The sequence below is a fragment of the Miniopterus natalensis genome, chromosome 2 (assembly GCF_054644295.1).
Source record: "Miniopterus natalensis isolate mMinNat1 chromosome 2, mMinNat1.hap1, whole genome shotgun sequence".
In the NCBI taxonomy this organism is placed as follows: Eukaryota; Metazoa; Chordata; class Mammalia; order Chiroptera; family Miniopteridae; genus Miniopterus; species Miniopterus natalensis.
The window spans coordinates 83,397,572-83,423,153 of record NC_142082.1 but is presented as its reverse complement, the minus strand read 5'-3'; the positions used below and the strand labels follow the sequence as shown (position 1 = coordinate 83,423,153).

Genomic DNA, 25,582 nt, shown 5'->3' with positions numbered 1-25,582 from the left:
TGGATTTAGAATAATAAATATAGCCATGCCTATATACAACAAACAGTGCTTATGACTGAATGACTTTACTTTTCTATAAAATAACAACAAACAATTATAATGTAAACAGCCATAAAACCACTGCTCAGGTCTTAATCCCGTCAACCTTGAGCATTCTCTACTAATAGAAACTATTTCAAAAAATGAGAAAGACCATATGCTGCTAAAGAAACTGAAGAAATGGAAAGGTTATTTTACCTAACTCAGTAAAGAAAGTTATTTTTAGTATTGATTTCAAATAGAGTATATTAAATATATCTCAATTTCATTTCCCCACCAAGATAAATACAGGAGTTTTATCTTTCACTGTACTTGTTTTGAAAGCAATACAGATTCTTTTAGGTGCTACTAAAAAAGAAAAGCCAATGACGATCAATTTTAAGATGCATTCCAATTTCCCAAAAACAATCATTCATAAAATAGAAGAGCTATTAACTCATATTTACTGTGCAGTGAAAAAGAAAACAGGAGAAAAAAAATTCTCAATAGTTAGTTTGCATGAGAAAGCATCTAATATACTCTTAACAATATGGCTATGTCCCTCAACCTTGGCTAAAGATACAAAAATGAATCTCACAAACACACTGTTGAGAAAATACGACAAATGTGTCTTATTTTTAGCATATATTTAGCTCAGCTCACTCCTGAAATCCTAAGGAAATGTCTTTTATATGGGACAAGTAACAAGACAAGAGATCACACAAAAGAGATTTCCAGTAAAATTTTGGCAGATGGTTGATTGATAAATGCCAGAGGAAAAAGGAAAAAATAAAATCCAGAAATCCAAAAGGGGAAGAAAACAATAAATAAGCTCAATTCCAGGGTAGAAGAACCCTGAAAACATTTGGAAAGCCAAGGCACCAAGCTATGAGCAAGGTGGAGATGAAGACTGTCCCTGATAACATGAGCGGTTGAAAATCTGCATAAAGAGAAGTTAGATCCCTAATTTTTCAGAGCTTTTAGCCAACTACAAAAATTAAAATGTAGAGGCTGAACACTAGGAAATCATAAAATTTAATATAAGTGTTTCACAAAAAAATGTAATTATGTATAGTAGGTCCTCCATATACACTGGACAATAACTGGGGGGGGGGGGGAGGAATGTTACATCGTTACTGATGTGTACTACATAGTTAAGCCTACAAATGGCTGTGTCTGTACTGAATGAACATGTACAGGTTTTTTCCCCTGTCATTATTCCTTAAATAATACAGTTAACAACTGCTTACACAGAATTTACATTATATTAGGTTATTACACATAATCTAGAGGTGATTTAAATATAAAGGCAGGGCAGGAACCAGGTGGAGGTGGACAATGAGGGGAGAAAAGGAGACCACTTATAATACTCTCAATAATAAAAATACAAATAAATAAATAAAAATAAAGTATAAAGTAGGATGTGCATGTCTATACTACTTTATATAAAGGACTTGAGCATCCTCAGATTTTGGTATCTACAGGGTAGGGGTAAGGGAGTCCTGGAACCAATCCCTGCAGATACCAAAGGAAAACTATAAAGCAAAATATGGACAAAAGGGGGTTCTATGGAAAGTAAACTCACAAGGTGATTTGATTATAAATTCCTAACTGGGCAGGTCATGGTGGGCAATCATGCCCCAGGCCTATAACTTCTTTAGTGAAATGATTTAAGCTAGCCCTATCTGTTTTTGTGTATCTAGGTTAACACACCTTTGAAATATTAACTCTCAAGAGAACACATAATCTTAACTATCCTGTAATCCAATTCCTGAATTGCTTCCTTGAACCTTCATATAATCAGCCTTACTTTCCCTCCTTAATTTCAAATGCATAAAAGTGCAAAACTTTCTATTCTCAGGAGCATCTAAGATCTTGCTCCCCTGCATATATTGTCAGTTTGGCTCAAATTAACTCTTATAAAAATTCTCTACAGATGTGGATATTTCTTAAGTTGAAAAAAATATTCAAAATAATCTAAGGATTTAAAAGATTATTGGTGAAATAATTCACTTGTAAAGTATTTTTAAAATAGCTATTAAAAAAATCAAAATATCTATTTATTATTTATCCAATAATCAACTTTGCTTTGAAGTTCTGACTATGGAAAAAAAGGTTTCAATTTTTCTATACTTAAAAACACTCCAGAATACATACAGAACTACTACAAAGCAACATAACAACAAAAGATAATGAACAAGTCAATTAAAAAAAAGACAGGTTTAAAATTTAAATAGAAACTTCATAAAAGAAAGTAATATATCAACATGCACATAAAATGATGCTCAATCTCATTAGTCATTAGAAAAAGGCAAATTAAAACCACAAAAGAGCAAGGCCTATGAAAATGGCTAAAATAAAAAAGATTGACAACACAAAATGTTGGCAAAGATACTTTACAACTGGAACTCTCAAACATTTCTGGTGTAAGTGGATAATAGTCATTTCTTACTAAGTTAAATATGTATTTACCCTATGACCAGTGGTTTCAAAAAGAAATAAAAACATAAACCACAAGAAAAACTTGTTTAAGAATACTCACTGCAATTTTAGTCATAATAACCCAAACGATAACGACCCAGATATCAAAAGAAGAAAAAAAAAATGAATGAACTAATTATAGTATATTCACAACAATGGACTACTACTCAAAACCAAAAAATAAATAAAGAATATAAGTCTCAGACACTAGCAACTAGATTTTTAAACCAGTAATAGGATACTCTTCTCTGGGGAATCTGACTAGTTCAAGAGGAATTATCTAAAGGTTTTCCAAGGCACACCCATCCAAATCACCTTAGAGTAAAGGTTGGAGTCAACAATCCCAGCCCTACATTCAGGGATTTCTAATCAGTTTTTTATTTAGCCACCACTTTTAATTATGAGCAAATAGCCACAGATTGTCAAGCACTTAAGTAAAGCCTCTAACATGGAAAATAGAAAAGCAAATAAAAAGTGGGAAAAACAAGTTAGTGGAAACAGACATTTTGTAGGAAAAAGAAAACTTCCCCAAAACACTATCATTCATTTTCTCAGAGACTACTGCATAAATAACACAAGAGGAGGATGTCACAGTGAAAGGAACAACCATGGGAAAAGAGGAGGAAGAATACAAAAGGGAGATAGGCAGCAGATGCACAGATGTACTTATGCAGCATGCAAGCTCAAGGAAAGGAGGCAGGAAAAAGAGGGAGGAAGAATGAACTGTCTTATAATCAATGCTGTAAAGTAACTCTAACTCATAGAGCAAGCAGTCCACATTCAGATGTGAGTTGGCAGATAGAGGATTCTAAGCAGGGTATCCCCCCATCCCTGGCCTCCTGAAAAAAGATGAAATTCATAAATACCTACTGTTGAAATCTGGCTGAAAAGAATTCAACAAAACCTGAAGCATTACTATGACAACTTGTTAAAAATATTACAAAAAGCTATACTTCATCATTTCCTTTACCAGAAGAAACCCAGAAGGACATAAGATTTAAGAAGTAACTGTGAGCAAATACTGTATAAAAAAAGTAGTTACAAATGTAGTACAAATTCATATAAAGTTTAAAAAGAGTAAATAACTAAGTAACAAGCAATAATGTGACAGATGAGAAGAGTGTTCAGAATTAAAGCTTTCAGGGGTCCTTTATTGATAAGAAAGAAGCTGGAGAATTTTGATTAACTATAGATTTCATTAACCTATTATGCACTGAAAGCATAAAAGAGAATGCTAACCTCCAAGCACATGGGAAAAAATGAGAAAGAAATTCAATTGAGCAGAAGAAAGAAAAACAGCAAGGAAAAAGCATGGAGAACAGAACACAAGATAAGAGAAAGGATTAACTACATCAAATTTAAATGATATTTAAATAAACATTTTAAAGCACATGACATAATATATTTAATTTATGGACAGATACACATGTGGCATTGACAGAAAAACATGAACAGGATGCAGACCAAATTTAGTCGAGTGGTTACCCTCTATAGAAGTAGGAAGGAGTATAGTTTATGAGGGGCATTTTAACTAAATGTAAAATTTTTTTTTTTTAATTTCTTAAGCAAATGCAGCAAAATGCTAACATTTATGAGGAAGACATAGTAGCTGTTATATTCATCTGTATATTCTGAACTATTCCATAATTTTAAAAAAAATTAACAGAACAGTAATATCCATGATATTCTCATTACTACATAAATACAAAGTTCTGAACTACCTTATAATTATGCAGATTTCAGAAACTTTACTTTCATTTTAGGATAGTTAAATTAGTTTACAAAATGACAACTCTAACCTAAGTTCTCAAAATACTGGAAAATGTTAAAGTCTATATTAGAATTTAGTCAAAATCAAGACCTGTGCAAATCTAAATGCCTGAAATATTTTTAGAAATGCCCTTAAACTACAAAATTAATATTATCTCTGATAAAACCAACATTTTATAGATGCTTCTAGCCTAAGTAGGCATTAGGAAGTAAAAATTCTAGCTTCAGAGTTACTTCGATGACAACAAACTGAATCAAGACTTCAACTATAACAAAAACAAAAAAAACTTGTTTTTCACCCCAAGATTTAAAATGGATTTTTTTTCACCAAAGAGCACCCAGAAATATTTGCTGTTATGGGTATATTGTACCTGTTAAGTCCTTTGCTAAATCAGGATGGTTCATGAGACAGTGGCTAGCAAATTTCACACACTCCAGGCGTATTGGTACATGAATATCATTAAACCTGATAAAATATAAAGGCATAGTGATCTTTAAAATCAGAGAAACACATATGTTTAATCTGCAATCAACTTATATTTATTTCTCTAACTAAAAGAATAATTTATGTAAGATAATTCAAAGTGGAACCAGACAATTTCTCAAAGTTTTTGACATACTGTATGTGTATAAATGCTTTGAAATCTCCTCATTTAACTAGGAAAACCTCCTGTGAGAACTATGTACTTTAAAAGGGCATGTTTAAGTACACATCTGGCTCAAATACAAGAATTAAAATGACAAATTTTTTCTATAATTATACTTTCAAATATATTTGTTTATGAAAATATAATGTGTGTACATAGTTCATAGATACATTATATAAATCCCATACTGTGTTTGAAAACTATTCCTCAAAGTATTCTTTCTTAAATACAGCATATTCACAAATGTGTGGTAGATCTTGTACTAAACGCATATTATTTTATGAGACTAAAATCGTGCCCAAATTAGTCCTATCCAGTTAACCATCAAAATTATTACATACCCACCATTATCAAAGTCAATTTTTACATGGAAATGTAATACTTTAGTATCTCTAAAAAAATTAAAACTCTTTGGTTGATATGTCACTTAAGTGTTTTTAATTTTATATTTTCCTTCCATTTCTTTTTCCCCCTTATAATTAATTTGGTGAAGCAACTGTTTTTTGTGTTTATGTGTGTAGTGTTTTCCCAGTTAAAATTTTGCTAATTTTATAATTCTGATGTCAATTAACAGGCTCCCTTCTCTCTTAAATTCATATGACTATGATCATATAAAAATGATCATATTCAGGTTCATTTTTTTAGGAAGACTACTTCATAGATGGCATTGTGTTGCTCTATCAGGAAGCATATGATATCTAATTGTCTCTAAACATTGATGTTCAAAAGTCTACATACATTAGTTTATCATGGACTATAAAACTGACTTAAAAATCTTTTTAAGAACCAACAAAAACATTACAGTGAAGTGAGAATTTTCCACTTGTTATTTTCATTCTTAATTCTGTCAGAGCAAAGGTTTTCAAATCTTGTATTGCCCAATAGTATAACATACAAAATTTAACATTATAAAGAAAAGAAGTCTTCAAAATAAGCATCAAATTACTCATAAAAGCTTACAACTAGATTGCCTGGCCGGGCCTGGCTCAGCGGTTGAGCATCAACCTAGGATCCAGGTGATCAAGGTTCAATTCCCGGTCAGGGCACATGCCCCGGTTGCGGGCTCAATCCCCAGTCAGGGGTGTGCAGGAGGCAGCCGATCAATGACTCTCTCATCATTGATGTTTCTATCTCTTTCTCCCTCTCCTTTCCTATCTGAAATCAATAAAGGTATATTAAAAAACAACAACAAAAAAAAAAAGCTTACAACTAGAAAAAAAATTGTTTTATGAAAAAAAGTTATAAAATCTAGCTTATGGTCTCATATAAAATTTCTTGAGTGTTTTGAATCCAGGTACTAAAACCTTGTATAGTTCACTGTTTCTCAACTAAACATGTACCATATAACCCTAAAAAATATAGTAAGACATCTTAAAGAAATATTTTAGCTGCTTAAAATTGGTAATAATGTGGGACTTTTATGTCATTACAATTAAAACAAAAAAATTACAAAGTAATAGGAAGGTGACATAAATTTAAGTTAGGGTTTTTCTTTCAAAAAAACCTGTAAAACCTCTAGACTTTATCTATAAGGTCTAGGTAATCCAAGTCCTGATTTAAAGATATACTGAATGTCTATATGTAAACATTGTATTTTTGTTTTAAAACATTAAATAAAACATATTTTAAATTGAATCTCATAATTTAATTGCACTTGTAAAATATTTTGCTTTAGTACTCAAGAACTTTCCACTGTATTTAAAGAAAAAAAAAAATCTAAAATAAAATGGCAATGGGCTAATACTTAGAAGTTTAATGTAACTTGTTAAATGTTATTACTTATCTACATAAGAGATAAGTCAGATTAAGAATTTAGCACTTAGGAAGTACTTATAAAGGCTTACATTGTCACTTAAGTTAGAAAAATAAAACTAAAAGAGATTAAAATTTATCATAATTCATTGACAGTTCTGGGATTGAGAAAGAAAGGTGGTTAACAAAAATAAAAATATTCCAATACAAAGAAAACAGAGCAAGAGTCTTTAAATCCTATGTGTTTATTAATGACTTAATTGCATTACTTGTTATGAGGGTAACTTGAAAGGGGGATCCTCCTTTATCATTAGGATCAAAGTAGATTTCAGCCAGGGCACCTGAAGTGGTTTTAATATACTCAAGGTCAGGGATACCTTTACAAGACAAAGATAAATGAACCCCTCTCACAGATCATTACAAGCATACAAGGAACACAGGTTATCATTTCTTTAAATGAGAAATGAGGCTGAGGAGGAGGAACGTACATAATCATTTATTTATTCCTTCTGTGAATGTCCTTACAATATGTATCTCCGAATAATCTAACTAAATATAATTATTTTGTGGAGGGGCTATCTCTCAAATTAATGTATTTCTAGTTGGAATTAATCACTGCTACACAATAATACATTTTAATTTCATGATTATAATACTTTGTGAGATAAGTTTAAATGTATCTTTTAAAAATTACTGAGGACAAGATGAAAAGAAAAAGGGAAATTGTAAATATGACCAATCATTCATTACCAACATTCAAAAATTCCAAAACAATAAACAAAATAAACTGATGAACAAAGTGGACATAGAAGCCTGGAACAAACTGAGGGATCTCAGAAGAAAGGTGAGGAGGGGGTTGTGGGTGGGGAGATTAATTAGGGAACTTGTATGTTTATGGGCATGGTCCATGGACGTGGATATTGGTGCGAGGAGGGCTTGGGGGTGGGGTAGATATGGGGTGGAGGGGATCAGTGGGGTTAAAAGGGGGACATCTGTAATGGTCTCAACAATAAAGATAAACATTAAAAAAAAAAAAATTCCAAAACATAAAACTTCACATTTTATTATTTCAGAGAACAATCTTTAATGTGTATGGTGTTTTAAAATATAAGTAGATATAAACATAACATTACTTTTAAACAGGACACCAAAATAATATACCTGCCCAAGTAACACTGCCAAAGTGGTTTGTTTTGAGAAGCCAATTCTGAATCCTTTGCCCCAAACATTTTTGCCAATAGTTTAACAACTTGCAGGCGTTCCTCATTATCATTGCTCTAAAACAAAACACAACCATAGCTTTAAAACCATGAGGTAGACACATTCAGAATAATTTTTTCTTGATTTCTCTTATCCTCCAACTGCACAGAAAACCTTTCATAAACTCTAGATGAAATATTATAGATAAAAATGCTCAATATACTTTTCACAAAATTAAATTGTCAATGCTCTAATCATCTCAAATTACATTAAAGCAGTACTCCCTACATGAAAATACATCCCCAAGTTTGAGTGAATGTTAGAGGTTCTCTCCCTACAATTGAGGCTTATTTTCATTCAGAGTCGAATTAAAAAACTAACTTGCATCAAACCTACTGAGACCCTTGAAAAACTATTTGTGATTTTTAAGAACAAATACTGATACAGGTCAGGCCTTCCAGTAAACAGAGAATTCCACATGATCGTCCTGGTTAAGCTCTTTGTAAAAATAAATTATGTGCTGAAGTCTCCCAATAGGAGTTAGTTCATGTTCATATACCAGATTCACAAGAGTTCGAAAACATGATGAATCCTTGAACATACGAAAACGAAAATTTCTGTTTTGTACACTATACTGTGGGTACTCTGGGGCCGAGAACTCAACCTTACTACTGATTTTGGGAACTCCAACAGATGACAATGGTTAAATGGATAAGCCAGCACAATCCTAGAACTGAACATAATATCTGATAACTGGGGATATTAAAAATACTTATATTCAAGGTATGGACAGCATTTTACAATTTTTTTTTTTAATTTTAAATCAATGCCTCAGTCTAGCACTAAGAGCTCCCATAATATGACCTAACTTATCTCTAGTACCTCTCTTGTTATTCTTCCACATAAGTACTTTTCAACCCTGGCTGTACATTAGAATGACCTCTAAGGCTTTAAAACAAACAAACAAATCAATCACACACACAGAAAGAAACAAAAAAAAAACAATTGATGCCTGAACCCTATGCCAGAAATTCTGATCAACTGGTTTGGTTTAATGCCTGGATATGAGCTTGTTTATTATGGCTCCACAGGTGAAGATTCTAATGTGCAGCCAGGAATGATTTAAATTTACTTTATGCTACCATCCAACTATGATTCCTTGTGTTCCACAAATTCACCCAGCACCTTCCTACCTCTATATGCTTCTGCATGATGTTTCCTTTGCTTCAATTGTATGCTGTTTGTATCTTTTGTGACACTTACAATATCTGGCCTTTTATTAGATCTGGATTATTTTTTCCTCTTCCTTTCATACTAGATGTTAAATTTGCTGAAAGTAGGGATGATAATTCCTTATTTTTATATTCCTTAGAGTATTCAATATTATTATTAGAGAAAAGTCAGACCAACAAATAATTAAATGTATGCCTGTCTCTGCCTCATCAAAACTGCTAACTACTTGAAAAAAGGGGGACAGGGAGGCTGGTAAATCAAATAACTTACCTAAGAAATATACCAAAAACATACCCAAGAATAAAACAAGAATTATTATACTACCAACATGGACTGTTTTGTGTTTTTTAAAAGACAAATCAAAATTTTTAGAAACAAAAAATAAAACTGAAATAATTTAAGAACTTTTCTGTGTGGTACACTGACGTTCATCAAAGATTACTAATTATAAACATCTTTATTTAATTTTCTTGTAATAATTTGAAAAAAAAAAAAAAAGAATAGCCCCCAATCTGCAAGTGAAACTAATAATTCTAGGCAATGGAAACATGCTTCCAGAAGATGAACTGCAAAGGTGCTTTTAGCATAGGAATGTATAAGATAATATGCACAAAGGGGAAATATTTCACATTACATGGATAACAGAGCCTAAACTATTTTTATAGCCCAATCAAGAGGTCTTGAGAATCACTGTAAACTTGAAAACATGAGCTTAATGTATAGCTATGACCTCAAAAATGAGTCACAACCTAGAATTTATCTGGAAAATATTTTGAGAAAAAATACCATCCTTCCAATAATTAATTAGGCAGCTATTATTTGCTGGAAATCATGACAGGCATTGGAGATACACAAACAGGAAAGGCACAAATATGTAAATAAACAATAGTAACATACCACTACTTCTGTAACACTCAGATAAAACTATTATAAGAATTAAAAGCCACAAATAATGCTCTTTGCTAATTTAGCTGACTGAAGCATATTATTTTTAGAATAGTTACCTTTAGTTTAAATTCAAGCTGGGGTAAAACTGAGAGCAGCAAATGACTATCAATATTATAGAGCTCCAAAATTAAGTCAAAGACATGCTCTGATAAATCGCTGATAGATGTTTTCCCAAGCATCAGAACCTGATTAAAAAACTTTGGAAAAAAAATTTGTATCGTTACTAGAAATACCATCGATAGATAAAATAAATTTTCTAAAATCTTAATTATTCTTCAATTAAATTCATTATTTTATACAAAGTCAAAGTAGGCATATCAAAACATTTTCTAACAGTAGGTAGGAAAGAACTACAGGCTATATGAAAAGGTAAAACAAGGAATTCACCTTGTACACAATTTAAAATAGCATATCAATGCCCTACTACCAAACACACTATATTCCTCATTACAGTCTTACTATATTTTATCATGTATTAGTTATTTGTCTTAATTCCTCTACTAAATAAATTCCTTTTGGATAAGGGATCACTTCTTGTTCACCTTACCATGTATGGTAGACAGCAGCATAGAACATAAAGCCTTAAACCTTCAGAGTCAGAACCAATTCCATTTTTAAAATATGTAACTTTATATTTATAATGCAAAACCTCTTTCTAATCCATTTTGTCTTCTTTTATATTCTCATAAACAAAATGAAATAAACAATATACAAGGTTTATAGCACGAATTAAAACCCAGTTAAAAGCACACACAAAAGGAAAATCCAAATTTGAACAATTTATCTTCTATAAGCAGCCAACTCTAGTTCCCACATTCAGATCACAATACTACTAAAACTGGTAAAGACACATGGCATAATGATCAAGTTCCTTTGTATTTAAACTCTTCCAAATATGTAAAAATTAACCCAGGGAATACACTACATATTCTTAACAGTAGCTTGTCTCTTTGAAGGAGTTAAGGATTCTTTACACCACATAAACTGTCTCTTTGTGACAGTTAACACACAATTTGGTTTAATTAGGCTTTCTATGTGCAAAGCGCAAAGTCAAGGACTTCATATTACTATATCTCTTCTGCTTCATTTTAGTTATCGGGTTGTTCTTAAACAAAGTTTCTTAGGTCTATGAACCTGTACAAACTACCTAGCCATGCAGGGGAGAAAACAACAAATTCTGTTTTACTATTTGTTCTTTATTGGTTTTAAAAAAACTTGTTTTTCCTCCTCGTTTATCAATTTTGTGGGAAAAGAATTTCATGACATCAAACATTAAATTCTCATTTAGGTTGAAAATAAAGTGGCTTTGTTGTTTCAACTCACAAATTTTCAAATGTTTAAAAACAGTAAATCTAGCTTTCCTTAACAAAAATACAATAATCCTTTCCAATATGGCCACCTTGGTGATCAAACGGTCGTCTTCTATCAATCTGGGAAAGCTCACTTGAAAAAACAAAATCATTCCCTAGTTTAACTTCTTACAAATTCCATCAAAAAAATTTATTTAACACTTACATAATCTCCATAAAGGTAAGGACCAAGTCAGTCTTCTGCACTATATAACAAGAGCCTAGCACAGTGCCTGCAGAGTATGTAACCCATACATATTTAGTAAATGAATAAATAATATGTAACAGGGACTATGACACAAATATAAACAATCCATGCCCTACACGAGGGCTTACAATTTAGTGGAGGAAGCAAATATAAATTTGATTAAGTATTGCCTTCCAAAAAACATTTTTCATTTATAAATGGGTAACTAATATTCATACTAGAAATTATATTATTTTATAATAGTTGCCTCCGAATGAAAGGAGTATGAGTAAGATAAAGGTCAGTAATAAATTCTACCTTAGATTTAAGCATTCAATTTTAATTACAAGTGTTTTCACATTAAATATCACATTCTCTACCATCAGCCCAAGAACCCTTAATCCCAATTTACAGATGCAAAAACTGAGGCTAAGGAAGATTAAGAAATTTAACCAAATTTTACCTATATCAAGATAAACTTGATACTTTTTTTTTCAGTACAACAAAATAATTTTGTTCTATCTCCTAAAACTTCTGATTAAAATGATCTGGTGAAAAAAAATATTACCAAGAGGTAATCCATGTAGGAAATTTTTTGAATTGTCATTATTTACTTTTTGCTTCTGATACTGTTTTAACTTAAAAAATATATATGTATATACACACACACGCGCGCGCACACACACACACATACTTTTCTGAATTGTCAAGTTACAACTTCCATTTTATAAAATAATCTACAACACCACAGTGATTTAAGTCCTACGTATGTAGAAATCACTATCTACAAAAAATAAACTTAAATGTGTCTATGCATAAGAGTGAAAAAGATAAAAATAATAAAGGAATAGAAGTGGGATTATTAATTACCTTACTATCCTATCCTGTTTTTGCTAATTTTCTACTAGGAAGATAAATGAATAATGGCTATTACATGTACAAGTTCAAAAGGTTAAGAATAATTTTTAACACTGTACTCATTTTATCCTACTACAAGATAATTAAGTTCATGCAAATTCTAGTGATTTTACATGTATAGGTGTGAGGAAGAAAAATAAGTCTTACAAAGAAATAAAGGAGAAAAAACAGCAACTCTTAATAACTTCTCAGCTAACCCTCAAGTAAAGCAAGGGATAAGAAAATAGGAGAAAGAAGAAAATAACAAAGTCCTGCGAATAAATACATAATTGAAAGTGTGCCTAGACCATTCTATTAATTCTATGCCTCTTGTTCCCCAGCTTCTGATAAAGATATAAAAAGAAAGTATGGATGGGGGGGGGGGGATTCTATTTTTGCTAGCAAAAACTAAGAGCAGGAACTTAACATAAGGCATAAGTGATAAAAATGTTTTTACATTGATTTATCTGGGATTGCCGAAAGTCCTACCTTGGTCCTTTTATCTTTCTTTTCACTTTTATTATAAATATTTTCAAACATGCACAAATTTTGCTAGTATAAGGAACCTACTAGTAACCTAGCTCCAACCAATGCTACTATTGTATCTTGAACCTTTTTTCTTCTATTATCTAATCCTAAAAAAGATATTAACATAATATAGTGTTATTTTCTTTTTATGCCAGAAAAAGGCACCAAAGAAGGTTATGTTCCCCTAAAAAGTATCTGGCTTGGCAATATCAATTTAAATAAATAACCACCAGGAGAAGCTCACTTAATGTATTCTAATGGGCCATGGAGAAAGAATGCTTAAGTCTAGCCTACACACTTCAAGTACCACTAAGCCAATAAAGAAAAATTCAATCCACTCAATCTAACTAATTTACTCCAGTAAATACCCAAGGCTCACAAAACTTACAGAAATCAATGTTTAGAGTTCCCTGCCAATCTTGGAGCTATTAAAATTGTTTACAAAATTTGACTCTCCAGCTTCTTAAAGTTCATCCTCCAAAACAATTTATAAATCAAGTACATTTTTCCTAATCATCATGTGCTTAGACTCATTTAAGGCCATAGCCAGAAACAAAAATTGAGATCTACCAAGGTACTATTTTCTGAAGTATGGTTTCAAAGTACATATTTTCATGATGTAGTTTATATACTGAATTAATTTTTGTACAAGAAAAATTCTCCTTCAATAAACTTCAGGAAAATTAAGTAATAAGTAATTATAAAAAGTTTTCTTTCTCACTTTTTTCAAAAAGACAAATTTACATCATTTACATGTTTGAAGGTGGGAAAAAGCAGAGTAGATGGAGAGACAGAACTTCTACACAATTCCAGAGGCCAACATTAACGTGATGTTATTCCAGATTTGTTCCAGAAAGAACTGCTCACATGGAACACAATGTGAATAGTGCCATCTAGAGTTGTGCAACTCAAAGAACGATGGAGAGAAAAAACAGTAAATTTCTATCAGTGACCCCTTTTGTTGAAATACAAGATTCTGAAAACAAATACAATATTGTCAATCATAAATAAGTAGCTTTGGGATGATTCTGAAAGGGCTTATCTCATTGCAATTCTTACTCTTTCTTAGAAAAGGTAGCTTTATATGGAATCTACCCCAGGCAAAGCGAAGATAGCCAACTTTCACCAAATCAATACCATTCGTACTTGCCTTCAATTTTTAGGTCTTGATATTAGTTCATATCTTCCTCTTGTACAAATCAATTTAATCTCCAAAAAAGCTGTAAACAGTTTCTCTGAATAATGAAAAGTTCCATATGTTTTATCTAATTACATTTAACTCTATTTCTAACACTAGGAAACAGTCTATCTTGCTAACCAAAATAAAGCTGTTTTAGTTCCTAGACAATTTGAAAGAAGCAAATGAATGAACAAACAAGAAGAGCGTTAACCTTCTAGAAAATATTAACCAAGAATAATTTTAAATAAAGAGAAAGAAAATACATTACCTAATGATTAAAACAACACAAAATTTAAAAGTATGTACTACTTGCCAAAATTTGCTCCTAGCAGTCTTTAAAATTTTGGCTAATTCTTAGGACAACTAATTACAAGTAAAACTTACATTGGTAATATATGGTTCAATAGCTTGAGCTGTCCTCTTCAGTAAAGCCTTTGCCAAATCATATGCTTGCTTGTTTAAATTCTGAAAAGCATAAAGAGTATCTATGTTATATTTCTCTAACTATGAAAAGCAAAATATTACCTGTATTCAAAAAGCCACCCAAGTTCCCCAGCCAGGAGTGGCTCAGCGGTTGAGCATCAACCTAGGATTTAGGAGATCACGGTTTGATTCCCAGTCAAGGCACACGCCCGGGTTGCGGGACCAATCCCCAGTCGGGGGGGGGGGGGGGGGTGCAGGAGGCAGCCAATCAATGACGACTCTCTTATCATTGATGTTTCTCTCTCTCTCTCCCTCTCCTTTCCTCTGTCTGAAATCAATAAAGATATATTTAAAAAAAATAAATAAAATAAAATAAACAGAACAAAAAACCACCCAAGTAAATGAATGAGAAAACTGTCTAAGATTCAGAATAAAAAAAAAGAAGGTAAAGCCACTTTTTTTTCTCTTAAGACTAACTGGTCTACTAAATCATAACATCCCTTTCAAGCAAGAGTAATCATAACATCCTTTTCAAGCAAGAGTAATTACATTCTCTTCATATCTTGTTCATAATCATGTAAACAATTAGAAAAAGTCAATAAATGTTTAGTAGATTCAAGAGGAGACAGTCATTCTAAATCTAGTCCCAAATTCAAATCGGCTCAGATGAGTATAAATACAGGCTGTTTCATTCCAGGTCCCAAAGAACCAAAACATTCTAAGATGAACTGGGTCCCAGTGTGGGGAGGAATGGGGGGGTGTCCACAAGAGGTGAAAGACAAGAGTTTGGGGAGGCTATGGGAAAGTAGATTTACTCAGGCACATCTCAGAATACAGGTAAGTTCAAGTATACAACAAGAAATATAATAAATAGTAAAGTACGAAAAGAAAAAAGGTGTAAGAAAAAATATCTTAAGAAAATGTGTTTCTGAATATATTCTGATGATAGAGTCAAGGCCAAAGGTCTAAAATGGAATCAGTACCTATTCTAGTTTAAACATATTACAGAGACCAGGAATACTACATATAGAGAACTCATATTCAGCCTATTTTTAGATTTGTATTGATGCTTATTTTGTATCATTTCATTCACTTCTAATGGCTATTTAGTATTTTACTATATAATATGCTACAGCTTATTTACTCATTCTCTTTTTCATAGACAATAAATTACATCTTATACATGCTTCCTTATACATATAAGAAATAATTTTCTGTAAAATTCTATTTTCTGTTTTGTTCTTATTTATTTGTAGAGTTTCTTTTATACTTTTCAGTCAACCAATAATAATTTTCAACATAAAAGTCATGTATACTTTTGTCAAATTTCTAAGTAGTTCAAGTCTTTGTTTAAAGGTGCAAATAAAATTTTTTTTTAATTATACTAATAGATCTTTGCATATTAATCTTATATCTAGCAACTCTGCAAAATTTTCTTATACAGGAAATGTATCTGTACACTTTTTTCTGCACAGGCAGTCATATCATCTGCAAATAATTTTCAGTTTTGTTTCATTTTTCTATTCTTTTATCTTTAGTCTGTCTTGTTTTACTCTACTAACTTAACACCTTTAGTCAACGGTAATTAGAAATAGCATTCTTGACTTTTTTCTGAGTGGAAATGACATTTTTACAACGTTCCTAACTTCAAAAAGATTTTAACATTTCATCATTAAATACAGTATCATATGTATCCTTATAAGTTTAAGGAAGTTCCTTTCTACTTCAAATCTGCTAAGAACTTGTAAGTTATACTGAATTTTATCAAATGTTTTTTCTGCATGCATTATTTTCTTCTCTTTGATCTGTTAATTTACACCAATACCTTAGTTCACTGCTAACATTTTCTAATGTTAATCCATCCTTATAATCCTAAAATAAAGCCAATTTTGCTCCTATCAATATTACTTTATACCATTCTGGATACTACTATTAATTTATGTTGTCATATTGCAAATTAAATTAGCCTATGATTCTCCTTTGTTACTTGACTTTGTCTATTTCCCTATGAAAATTATAAACTCAAAAAGTGAGTTGTGGAACATTCCTTCCTTTTCTATAATCTGGAAAAGCTTGCAAAATATAAAATTATATGCCACTTAAATGATTAATAGAACTCTCCTGGTGATAAATTTAAATTCTTTTCTGGTCAGTTTGAGTACTGCTGCTGATATTGTTATTGTTATTATTGGTAGGAGAGTTTTTGTTTTATGGATAGATTTTTAAATAAATTAAATTTCTTTTATTGGTTAAAGGTTAAGATTTTCTCTCTTGAAACAAATTGGGCTAGTTATACTTCTAGGAATTTATTTTGTCTAATTCCAAATACGTTAACATAAAATATTGTTCATATCATTGTCTTCTGATCTTAATTGTCTGTTGTTCCCCATTTCATTCTAAAACTATGTATGTGTTGATACCATCTTTCTTTTTCTGATTCACCTTGTCAAGGGTTTGCCTATTTAATATACTTTTCAAATTATCAAATTTGGGTTTTTATAGCATGTCACTGTGTTTTCTATTTCACTTATTTGTGTTCTTCATTGTTTTTTTTCTTACATACATTGTATATTCTGGTATTTTCATAAGTTTTGAATGGGCACTTAGCTATAAAGTTAGATTAAAAATATTTTAAGTTGCCACAAGTTTTAATATGCATCACTAATGATCATTTCTAAATATATTACAGTTGCCATTATAATTTATTCTTTTGACAGAATTAGTATGATTGCTATAAACTTATTAGTCTTATGTTTCATATCCTCAATATTCTTAAAAACTGTTGGTCTGCTTGATTTATAATCACTGAGAAACGTGTTAAAATCACCCACCAAATTGTGAGTTCGTTTCTTTATATTTCTTTCAGTTTTTGCTTTATATACAGTGTTTTAAGCCTGTGTGCATACAAGTTTAGGTATCTTCCTGTGAGCTACACCATTGAACAAATCCCTCTTTACCCAGTAAAAACTATTACGTCTAATAGTAATACAAGCTACCTCAGTTTTCTTTCAGTTACTATGTGCCTGGCAGTCTTTTTTCTATCCTTTTATTTTCAACATTTTTGTGACAGTATTTTTGTTGTTATCTCTTATTAACAATGACCAGCTAGGTTATTTTCAATTTAATCTGATACTCTGCCTTAAGTAGTAAATTTGGGCCATTTACATTTATTTGTCATTCTTTTTATTGTAATCCTTAAATTTTTAACTTGAATACTTCATTTTATTTATATATTTTTTAAAGTCTTTATTGATTTCAGATAGAGAAAGGTCTCCCAGTTTTCTGGGAGAAAGAGATAGAAACATCAATGAGAGAGAGTCACTGATCGGCTGCTTTCTGTACCCCCCTGCCCCCACTGGGGATCGAGACTGCAACCTGGGCATGTGCCCTAATCAGGAATCGAACCCTGATCTCCTGGATCATAGGTAGATGCTCAACCACTGAGCCACACCTGCTGGGCACTGAATACTTCATTTTAAGTTTGAAGTTAATCAATAGCTCTATACTCTTGATGATCACAGAAATCCGGTCGCTCCTGAACTCTATTAATCTTTTTTTAAAAATCCTCATCAGAGGATGTTTACTGATTTTAGAGAGAGGAAGGGGGAGAGAGAGAAACACTGATGTGAGAGAGAAGCATTGACCAGTTGCCTCCCGCATGTGCCCAGGCCAAGGATTGAACCCACAACCTAGGTACGTGTCCTGCCCAGGAATCGAACCCACAACCTTTTGGTGCAGGGGTCAACACTCCAACCTACTTAGCCACCCAGCCAGGGCTCAATTCAACCTTATATGTTGTTTGTATCCAGTGTTTTAAGATTATTTTCTTAATATTCCTTTAAATTAAATATTATAATCAATATTGCTGTTTGTGTCTTACATATCTTATTTAGAGCACTTCTTTGTTCACCACTATTTTTTGTATCTTACTCCTTTTAAATTCAATTTCCATCATTCTCAAGTACTCACAAACTAGTTCTTTCAGGAAGGATCTATTGACAAATGAATATTTAATGTCTTAATTTCACTCAAATTAGATATACACACATACCCACAATTTATTTTATCTTAGCACTGTGGAAACATAGTTCCATTATCTTATGGCATCTATTCTTGCTACCAAAAAGTCAGCAATTTAACCTTTATTCCATGGTTACAGACTATGCCTTTTACCTCTGGGAACTTTATTTCCGTTTTGACATTCTACAATTTCTCCAGAATCTGCCTGGACTGGGATTTATTTTTATTTATTCTGCTCATGACACTTTTTGCTATCTAACCCAGAAATTCATTCATTTCATAATTCTGGAAGATATTAAGCAAATTTCTATTTGAATGTCTCTTCTCCACTCTCTACATGGTGTTCTGAAATCACTATTAAACATATTGGACCTTTTCATCTATCTTTCATGTCTTAACATTCTTTATGTTTTCTTTGGCTTTATCTCACTGCGTGTATATAATTTCCTCAGATCTCCCAGTTTTCTAAATATATTTTATAATCCAATAAGTATTTTAATTTTAATGACCTTATTTTCATTTCTACTTTTCTCCTACCCACCTTCTACTCCTTTTATGTATGTAGCTACGGTGTTTTTGAAATTCTTATGTCTTTAATCCTTTTAAGTCTATGTAATCTTTAATCATTTTAATGGTGCTTTTTAAAAGATCTAATCCTGCTATTTGCAGTGTCTGAGTTTCAGCACTGATGAACTATTTTAAGCATTGGGAAATTCGGGGCTATGAGGCCATTTTCATTGAAGCATTATTTGTGTGAATGCTGTATAGCAATAAACTTAGATTTTATCTTGCCAGAAAGGTTTTAAGTTTGCACAGATGTTTATGCTGGTGATTCCTGTGCTCCTCTCTTTAACCTTGATCCCTTGTGAATCATAGAATCGTATTTCCAACTGCTTACTGGAAAATTAGTTATTTTCATGATCAAGGTACCTGCCCTGCCAGGTAAGTATGGAAAGTGAATTACTTACAAAGAACAACGCACAAACACACACATATCCCCTTTGATTAACATCACTGAGTTAAGAAATACTGTCATCAATATATCCTCTGTCTCCAAATTAGTAGAGACTTCCCTTTTCTTTTCACCCCTGCTCTTAATTTACACTAGGCCCTTTGTGGTTGCAGCATCTGACAACACAAAGTTATATAATAGCATTTAAGTAGCTATTAGACTCACTTCTTGAAATATATCTCATTACAAATTGAGTTATTACAGATATTTTATCACATAAACTAAATTATTTTTTCTTTTCATTAAATCTGTGTACCATGTTTATTAAACATTAAACCAATTAATATTTATCAATATTAATCAATGAAACAGATTCTCCAAAACTAAGGTTAAAGAAGGAGAAATTGTATTTAGAACAGACACACAAATTCTGGGCCTTAACATTAACAGGTTTTAGATATATTTCAGTATATATTGCTACTTACCTTATGGGCAGGTACAAGATTTACCAAAACTGTATCCAAAAGCTCCTGAGATACTGTATCGCCTTCACAAATAATAGAACTCATGAGGTCTACCATGTGCATATGAACTTTCTGATTGTGGCCATTGCTGAAATTCAAAATAGATATTTAGGGTGTAACTGAAATATTCATGATTTAATCATAACATGGTACTAATAAGCATTACACTTTATAAAAAAGATGCTAAAATATTAATTATATCAAATTCTATAAATTCATTTAAAGTTTCCCTCTCTCCCAAATCTTATAGTAGTATCCAAAATCTATTTTTAAACTAAATTTCCTGGATTACTTTTCCCTAATTTTAACAGGTCTCAAAATCAAAAGTAACTGACTCAAATGCAACTTTACTTTTATCTTAAAATCAGAAAACCAAATTGCTTTGTTTAATTATAGTAATTTTAAAGAACGCACGAACAATTCAACTATTCACGTGAATTAAGGAGTCAATAATAAATAATTTAAATAAAAGATAAAAATATAATCCAAAAAACATTTTTACATTGGGTATAGACTGCCTTAATGCCACTCTTGTATTATTCTTTACATCGCAAAATTGATTAAGTTCTGTTTGTTTTTAAAACATCTATAAAAATGTTAAGGAATTCTTAAATTATAACTCTTAGCCTTCCAATATCCATCATAACACAGTTTAAGGAGATTCATCTATAAGTTAAAAATCCTTTAAATTTTAAAAAAAGTTATATTGTAATAAAATAAACTTACTTTATTACTGAAAATAATGTTCTGTATAGTTGTGTAAAAATTTCATTGCTATCTTCCAACTCAAAGCATATGTTATAGGACTTGACCCAAGCAATGTTCTAAAAATAAGAGGTAAAAAAGATATAAGATAAACACTTTAATTAGTGAAAACATACACGTACAAAAACCAGTTTAAAATGCCATCTCAAGATACAATATATTGCTTACCTCAAGTAAATAAAAATACCTATTGAATTGTGGGCTCTTTGTATCCTCTAGCCCCTTCAACTGCCTTGTTATAAACATAAATATATCCTTAAAAAAAACACACACACACAAAGTACAGTTTAGATTACGAATGCTAGATTAAAATATCCAATAAACTGCAGTTTTAGCACTCATGTGTATCTATCATAATAAATTCTAAACAACCAAGAAAATAATTGTATTCGCCTACAATTTTTTAAAAGGAATATCATCACATGAAAATACCAATTATCTTATTACCCTTCATAGGAAAACAGTAAATCATCAGCATGATCTTAAAGTAGAGAAAAACTTCATCTTATAGCAAGTTAAAAAAATAGACCTAAAAAGTGAGTAAACTAAAATTTATGCTAACTTTATCAGAATAAAAAATGTAGCAATGACTGCCAGTTGATTGGGTTTGCTGTAACAGCACTATATATGCTAATTATATAGCAAGAACAGAGTTTAGGAGCCTTAAAATTCCAAAATAAAAATCTCCAAGTAAAGAGACAATAGATTGCAGAAGCTTAGAAATTTCAGAAGACCCTTAAGAAGTTAACTTGTCAAGCTTCCTATCTAATTATTATAATTATTTGTTTTCCCCCATTGGTTTTCAATCTATCCCTATCCCTGGCTTTTTATTTTTGACTACATTCCTTTGTACCTGGACAGAAGTAGGTTCAATGTCACTTTGTATACTTGCCTTTAGTTTATCAGGGGATGTGTAAGGAGCTTCAGGAGCATAAATCCTGAAAATATCAGCAAGGCAGCAGGCTACCAGTAGGCGAACATCTTTATCAGGATGCTTGAGGAAAAAGTCTGAAGCAAGATGTAAAGCCAGGTTTAAATAAAGCTCCTTTTCTTCTTCAGAGTCCTGGTCCATATCCATGAAAGTTTTCACAACCATCTATACAAAAACACAATAATCAAATAATGAAATCTTTCATGTAAAAATAAAGTCATTTGAAATAAAAGCCATATTAATTGCAAAAGTTCAGCTTCCAATAAATATGCTTTCACTTTTCCCCTGGAAGTGTCTGAGAGAACAAGATCCTTCTAAAACTGTAGGGTAAATAACTTTTCTTTAAAAGACTAAGTAAAATACTTTTAATTTACCCATCATACCTGCTAAACTAGATTTTAAGTTTAAAACTACCCTTACATAGCGCTTCTGATGTCACTGTTACAACTGGACTAAAAGGTGTATGTCCTTCTTAAAAACAGCATCCTTTTAAATAATATATCTAATCCTTTTATTAGGAGAAAAAGTATACCTCTAAAGAAAAATCTAGAATGACAATTTATTTTTCCATCTGAGCCATAAACCACTCCATATACATGGATTGATATATTCAGCTAAAAAAGAACATATAAACAGATGCAAGAAAGGATGACAAAGCAGCATCACCAAATGTGAAAAATCTATCATGGGAGACTACCATAGCATCCAACAAACTATTTCTTGTGCCACAATAAAAGAGAATATGGTATGGATAGTTTATTAGTAGGACTCAATATAGCATGTATAGAATGAGCAGAAGGAACCTACAGGGAACAGTTTCTATTTCAAAAACATTTACATAAAAGTGGGGTAAATACAAGAATGGGGAGAAACAGTATAGTTTGAATTCTCTGAAGGGCTTTTTCTAATTTCAGTACTATTAATTACAATGAATCCTCAGTCTGTACTATTACCACTTCAAATGAGACTTAACAGAATTGCCTAACTTGACAAAGGCACAGGAAAGGTGACCATCTGGCATCCACAAGGTGGTGCTGCAAATACTAATCAACAACTAGGACCTGGCCAGACATGGCTCAGCGGTTGAGCATCTTGAGCATCGGCCTAGGATCCAGGAGATCATGGTTTGATTCCAGGGTAGGGGCACATGCCCAGGTTGTGGGCTCGATACCCAGTGGGGGGCGTGCAGGAGGCAGATGATCAATGACAACTCTCTCATCACTGATGTTTCTCTCTCTCTCTCTCTCTCTCTCTCTCTCTCTCTCTCTCTCTCTCCCTCTCCCTTCCTCTCTCTGAAATTAATAAAGTTATATTTTAAAAAAATTATAATCAACAACTAGGGATGGCCACCAAGTATCAATGTCTATGACTTGGTCCTGGAGACATATTACAAGGAATTCCACTCTGCTGTAGAGCTAGACTTTTAAGTAATAAATATCCAGTGTCTCACTGAATTCTCAGAGCAGCCGTGAGAAACTGTTCCTCACAGAGTTGACCCTCAGTTCTATTATATCAGATGCAAGAATCAACAGTAGACTAATCCTTCCAATCTATTCTCCTAACTTTTTATTTGTATTACTTTTAAGATACATGCTTTGATGGCCTACTGTATTACAAAAAGAGACAAAAAATAGTAAGACCTACATGCAGGAAACTGTTTCTTTCTCTACAATTTCATCACAAAAGAATCAGATTAAATATATTTTGAATAAAATGTTATATGAAGCTCCAAAAATTATATAAACAATGAGACCTTACATATTAACAACTTGTTATAATTTATAAAACTAACAACTGTACTTGAACATGTTAAAAATTACCATCCCACATTAAGTCCTGTTTATAATTCTCTAAGAAGGTTGCTACAACTTAAATGGTGTTATAAATTCATCAGTAACTCATATAAGTCCTCTGAATTAAAAAGGATGTCTGAGAAAACATCTTTAAAAGACAATAAATGCTAATCAGCTTATAAGTGTAGTCACTGTGTTTAACATGAGTTTCTTAGCAAACAGGGTTGTTTAACCTATCATTGCTGAAATATAAACAAATATGAGGAAATGAATGAATCTGTTTCCCTAAAAATCCTATAGGTCAAGAGAATGTAGATACACAAAAAAAAAACCTATACAGAAATGGTTTGTAGCTTGGCTACTTTTAATAAAATAAATACTGGTTCCTAACTAGATAAAATATCCACATATTGGTAAATTTAATTTGCTCAAAGATGGCTATTCCTTTGAATAATAAGCATCTGATATCTGATATCCTAATATTTGAAACATAGAGCTATAATACTAAGACTTTACGTGAAATTTATAGTAGTACTGGATTAGGGTACTTTTCTTCTGATAAAAATAAACCACAAAAGCCCGGCCAGGCATGGCTCAGCAGTTGAGCATCGACCTAGGATCCAGGAGATCAAGGTTCAATTCCCAGTCAGGGCACATGCCCGGGTTGCGGGCTCAATCCCCAGTTGGGGCATGCAGGAGGCAGCTGATCAATGACTCTCTCATCACTGATGTTTCTCTCTCTCCTTCTCCTTTCCTCTCTCTGAAATCAATAAAGATATATTTTTTAAAAAATAAAATAAACCATAAAGCAATAGTTATAAAATAGTATTTTGTTTTAAATTTCCTGGGCCTTCAATAATTAATTATGGCAAGTTGTCAGTCTTAAAATACAAGTAAATAATAATATATCAAGCAAAATAAACAACTGATCAATCAGCTTAACATTCTCCTTGGCCACTCTGTTACTTTAACCATTTTAACAATCAAAAGAGACCATCACTGCCATGGAGGAAAAGGTAAAATATTATTCAAACACATATGAAGAGACTCTAGCCATAGAATGACTGTCTCATCTATAGAAGTTCACCATCAATGCTGATTCATTGCTGCATGACAGAAGCAGAGAGAAAGGTTAACAGTAAAGCTCTTTAACCTACTCTCAAAATAACTTAAGAAAAAGTAAAATACAGCGTGAGTACTCAGTACAAAAACTTAAAACTTCCTTTCTCAAATTAAAATGGTTATTTTTATCAAATAAATGAGACATAGGAGACAACTTTCTATATACAAAAATAAATATGAATATTGTGGATTTGTTCTTTATACCCAACTATAGGAGGTCCTAGAAAATCTACATCTCACCTTTCTAACTGCTCTCCCATTAACAATAACTAAGAAATCCTACAGTTCTTTATTGCCTCTACTCTCCAAGATCCTTTCCCTTTCATTCCCTGCTTTGATTTGCTTTTTCAAGTTATCCTAACAAGACACAACACTATACAAGCCCCACACCCTTAAAGAGATATCCAAAAAAACATAACCCAGTTTTACTCACCTTTAACCGTCTCACCATTTCCTCTTTAGATATTTTATCTGAGATTTCTTTGACACCAGGAGGATAAGTAATTTTTCCATCATTGGTCCTCGTCTTTGAATGGGCCATGATGGGAATATTTTTACCCCTAAAACAACAAAGCGATTAGATGCAAACCAAAAAAAACATTCATAATAAACATGAAAAGTAACATCCCATAATTTACAGCAATTCACTTATCTAATTAATGAAGAGAATTTTATTGAACATTTCCCAAATTTTAAATTTTATTTTCATTTTCATTAGTGGCGAGCTAGTTTATTTGCACTAACCCTCCAACTACAAAAACTATAAATGACAAAAAAGGTGCAAACTAAGCATATTTTTTAAGCACCATAAATTTCTCAGTTCAGAATCTAAGAGAATATAGAAACCCAGGGAAGTAAATGG

General features: G+C 31.8%; 1 protein-coding gene across 5 annotated transcripts in view; it reads right to left on the bottom strand.

Moving 5' to 3' along the window:
* PDS5B (PDS5 cohesin associated factor B) overlaps positions 1-25,282 on the bottom strand; it is a 112,921-nt gene extending 87,639 nt beyond the window's left edge. For all 5 annotated transcript variants that reach the window (XM_016199519.2, XM_016199516.2, XM_016199520.2 and 2 more), the window contains exons 1-9: positions 25,154-25,282; positions 21,767-21,970; positions 21,043-21,129; positions 20,836-20,933; positions 20,071-20,197; positions 14,575-14,655; positions 10,106-10,246; positions 7,830-7,945; positions 4,641-4,735 (exon numbers count right to left, since the gene is read on the bottom strand). In XM_016199519.2, the coding sequence (XP_016055005.1) occupies positions 4,641-4,735; positions 7,830-7,945; positions 10,106-10,246; positions 14,575-14,655; positions 20,071-20,197; positions 20,836-20,933; positions 21,043-21,129; positions 21,767-21,970; positions 25,154-25,261 (1,057 nt within the window). In that variant the 5' untranslated portion in view covers positions 25,262-25,282. The remainder of the gene's footprint in view (positions 1-4,640; positions 4,736-7,829; positions 7,946-10,105; positions 10,247-14,574; positions 14,656-20,070; positions 20,198-20,835; positions 20,934-21,042; positions 21,130-21,766; positions 21,971-25,153) is intronic.
* Between the last annotated feature and the right edge of the window lie 300 nt (positions 25,283-25,582).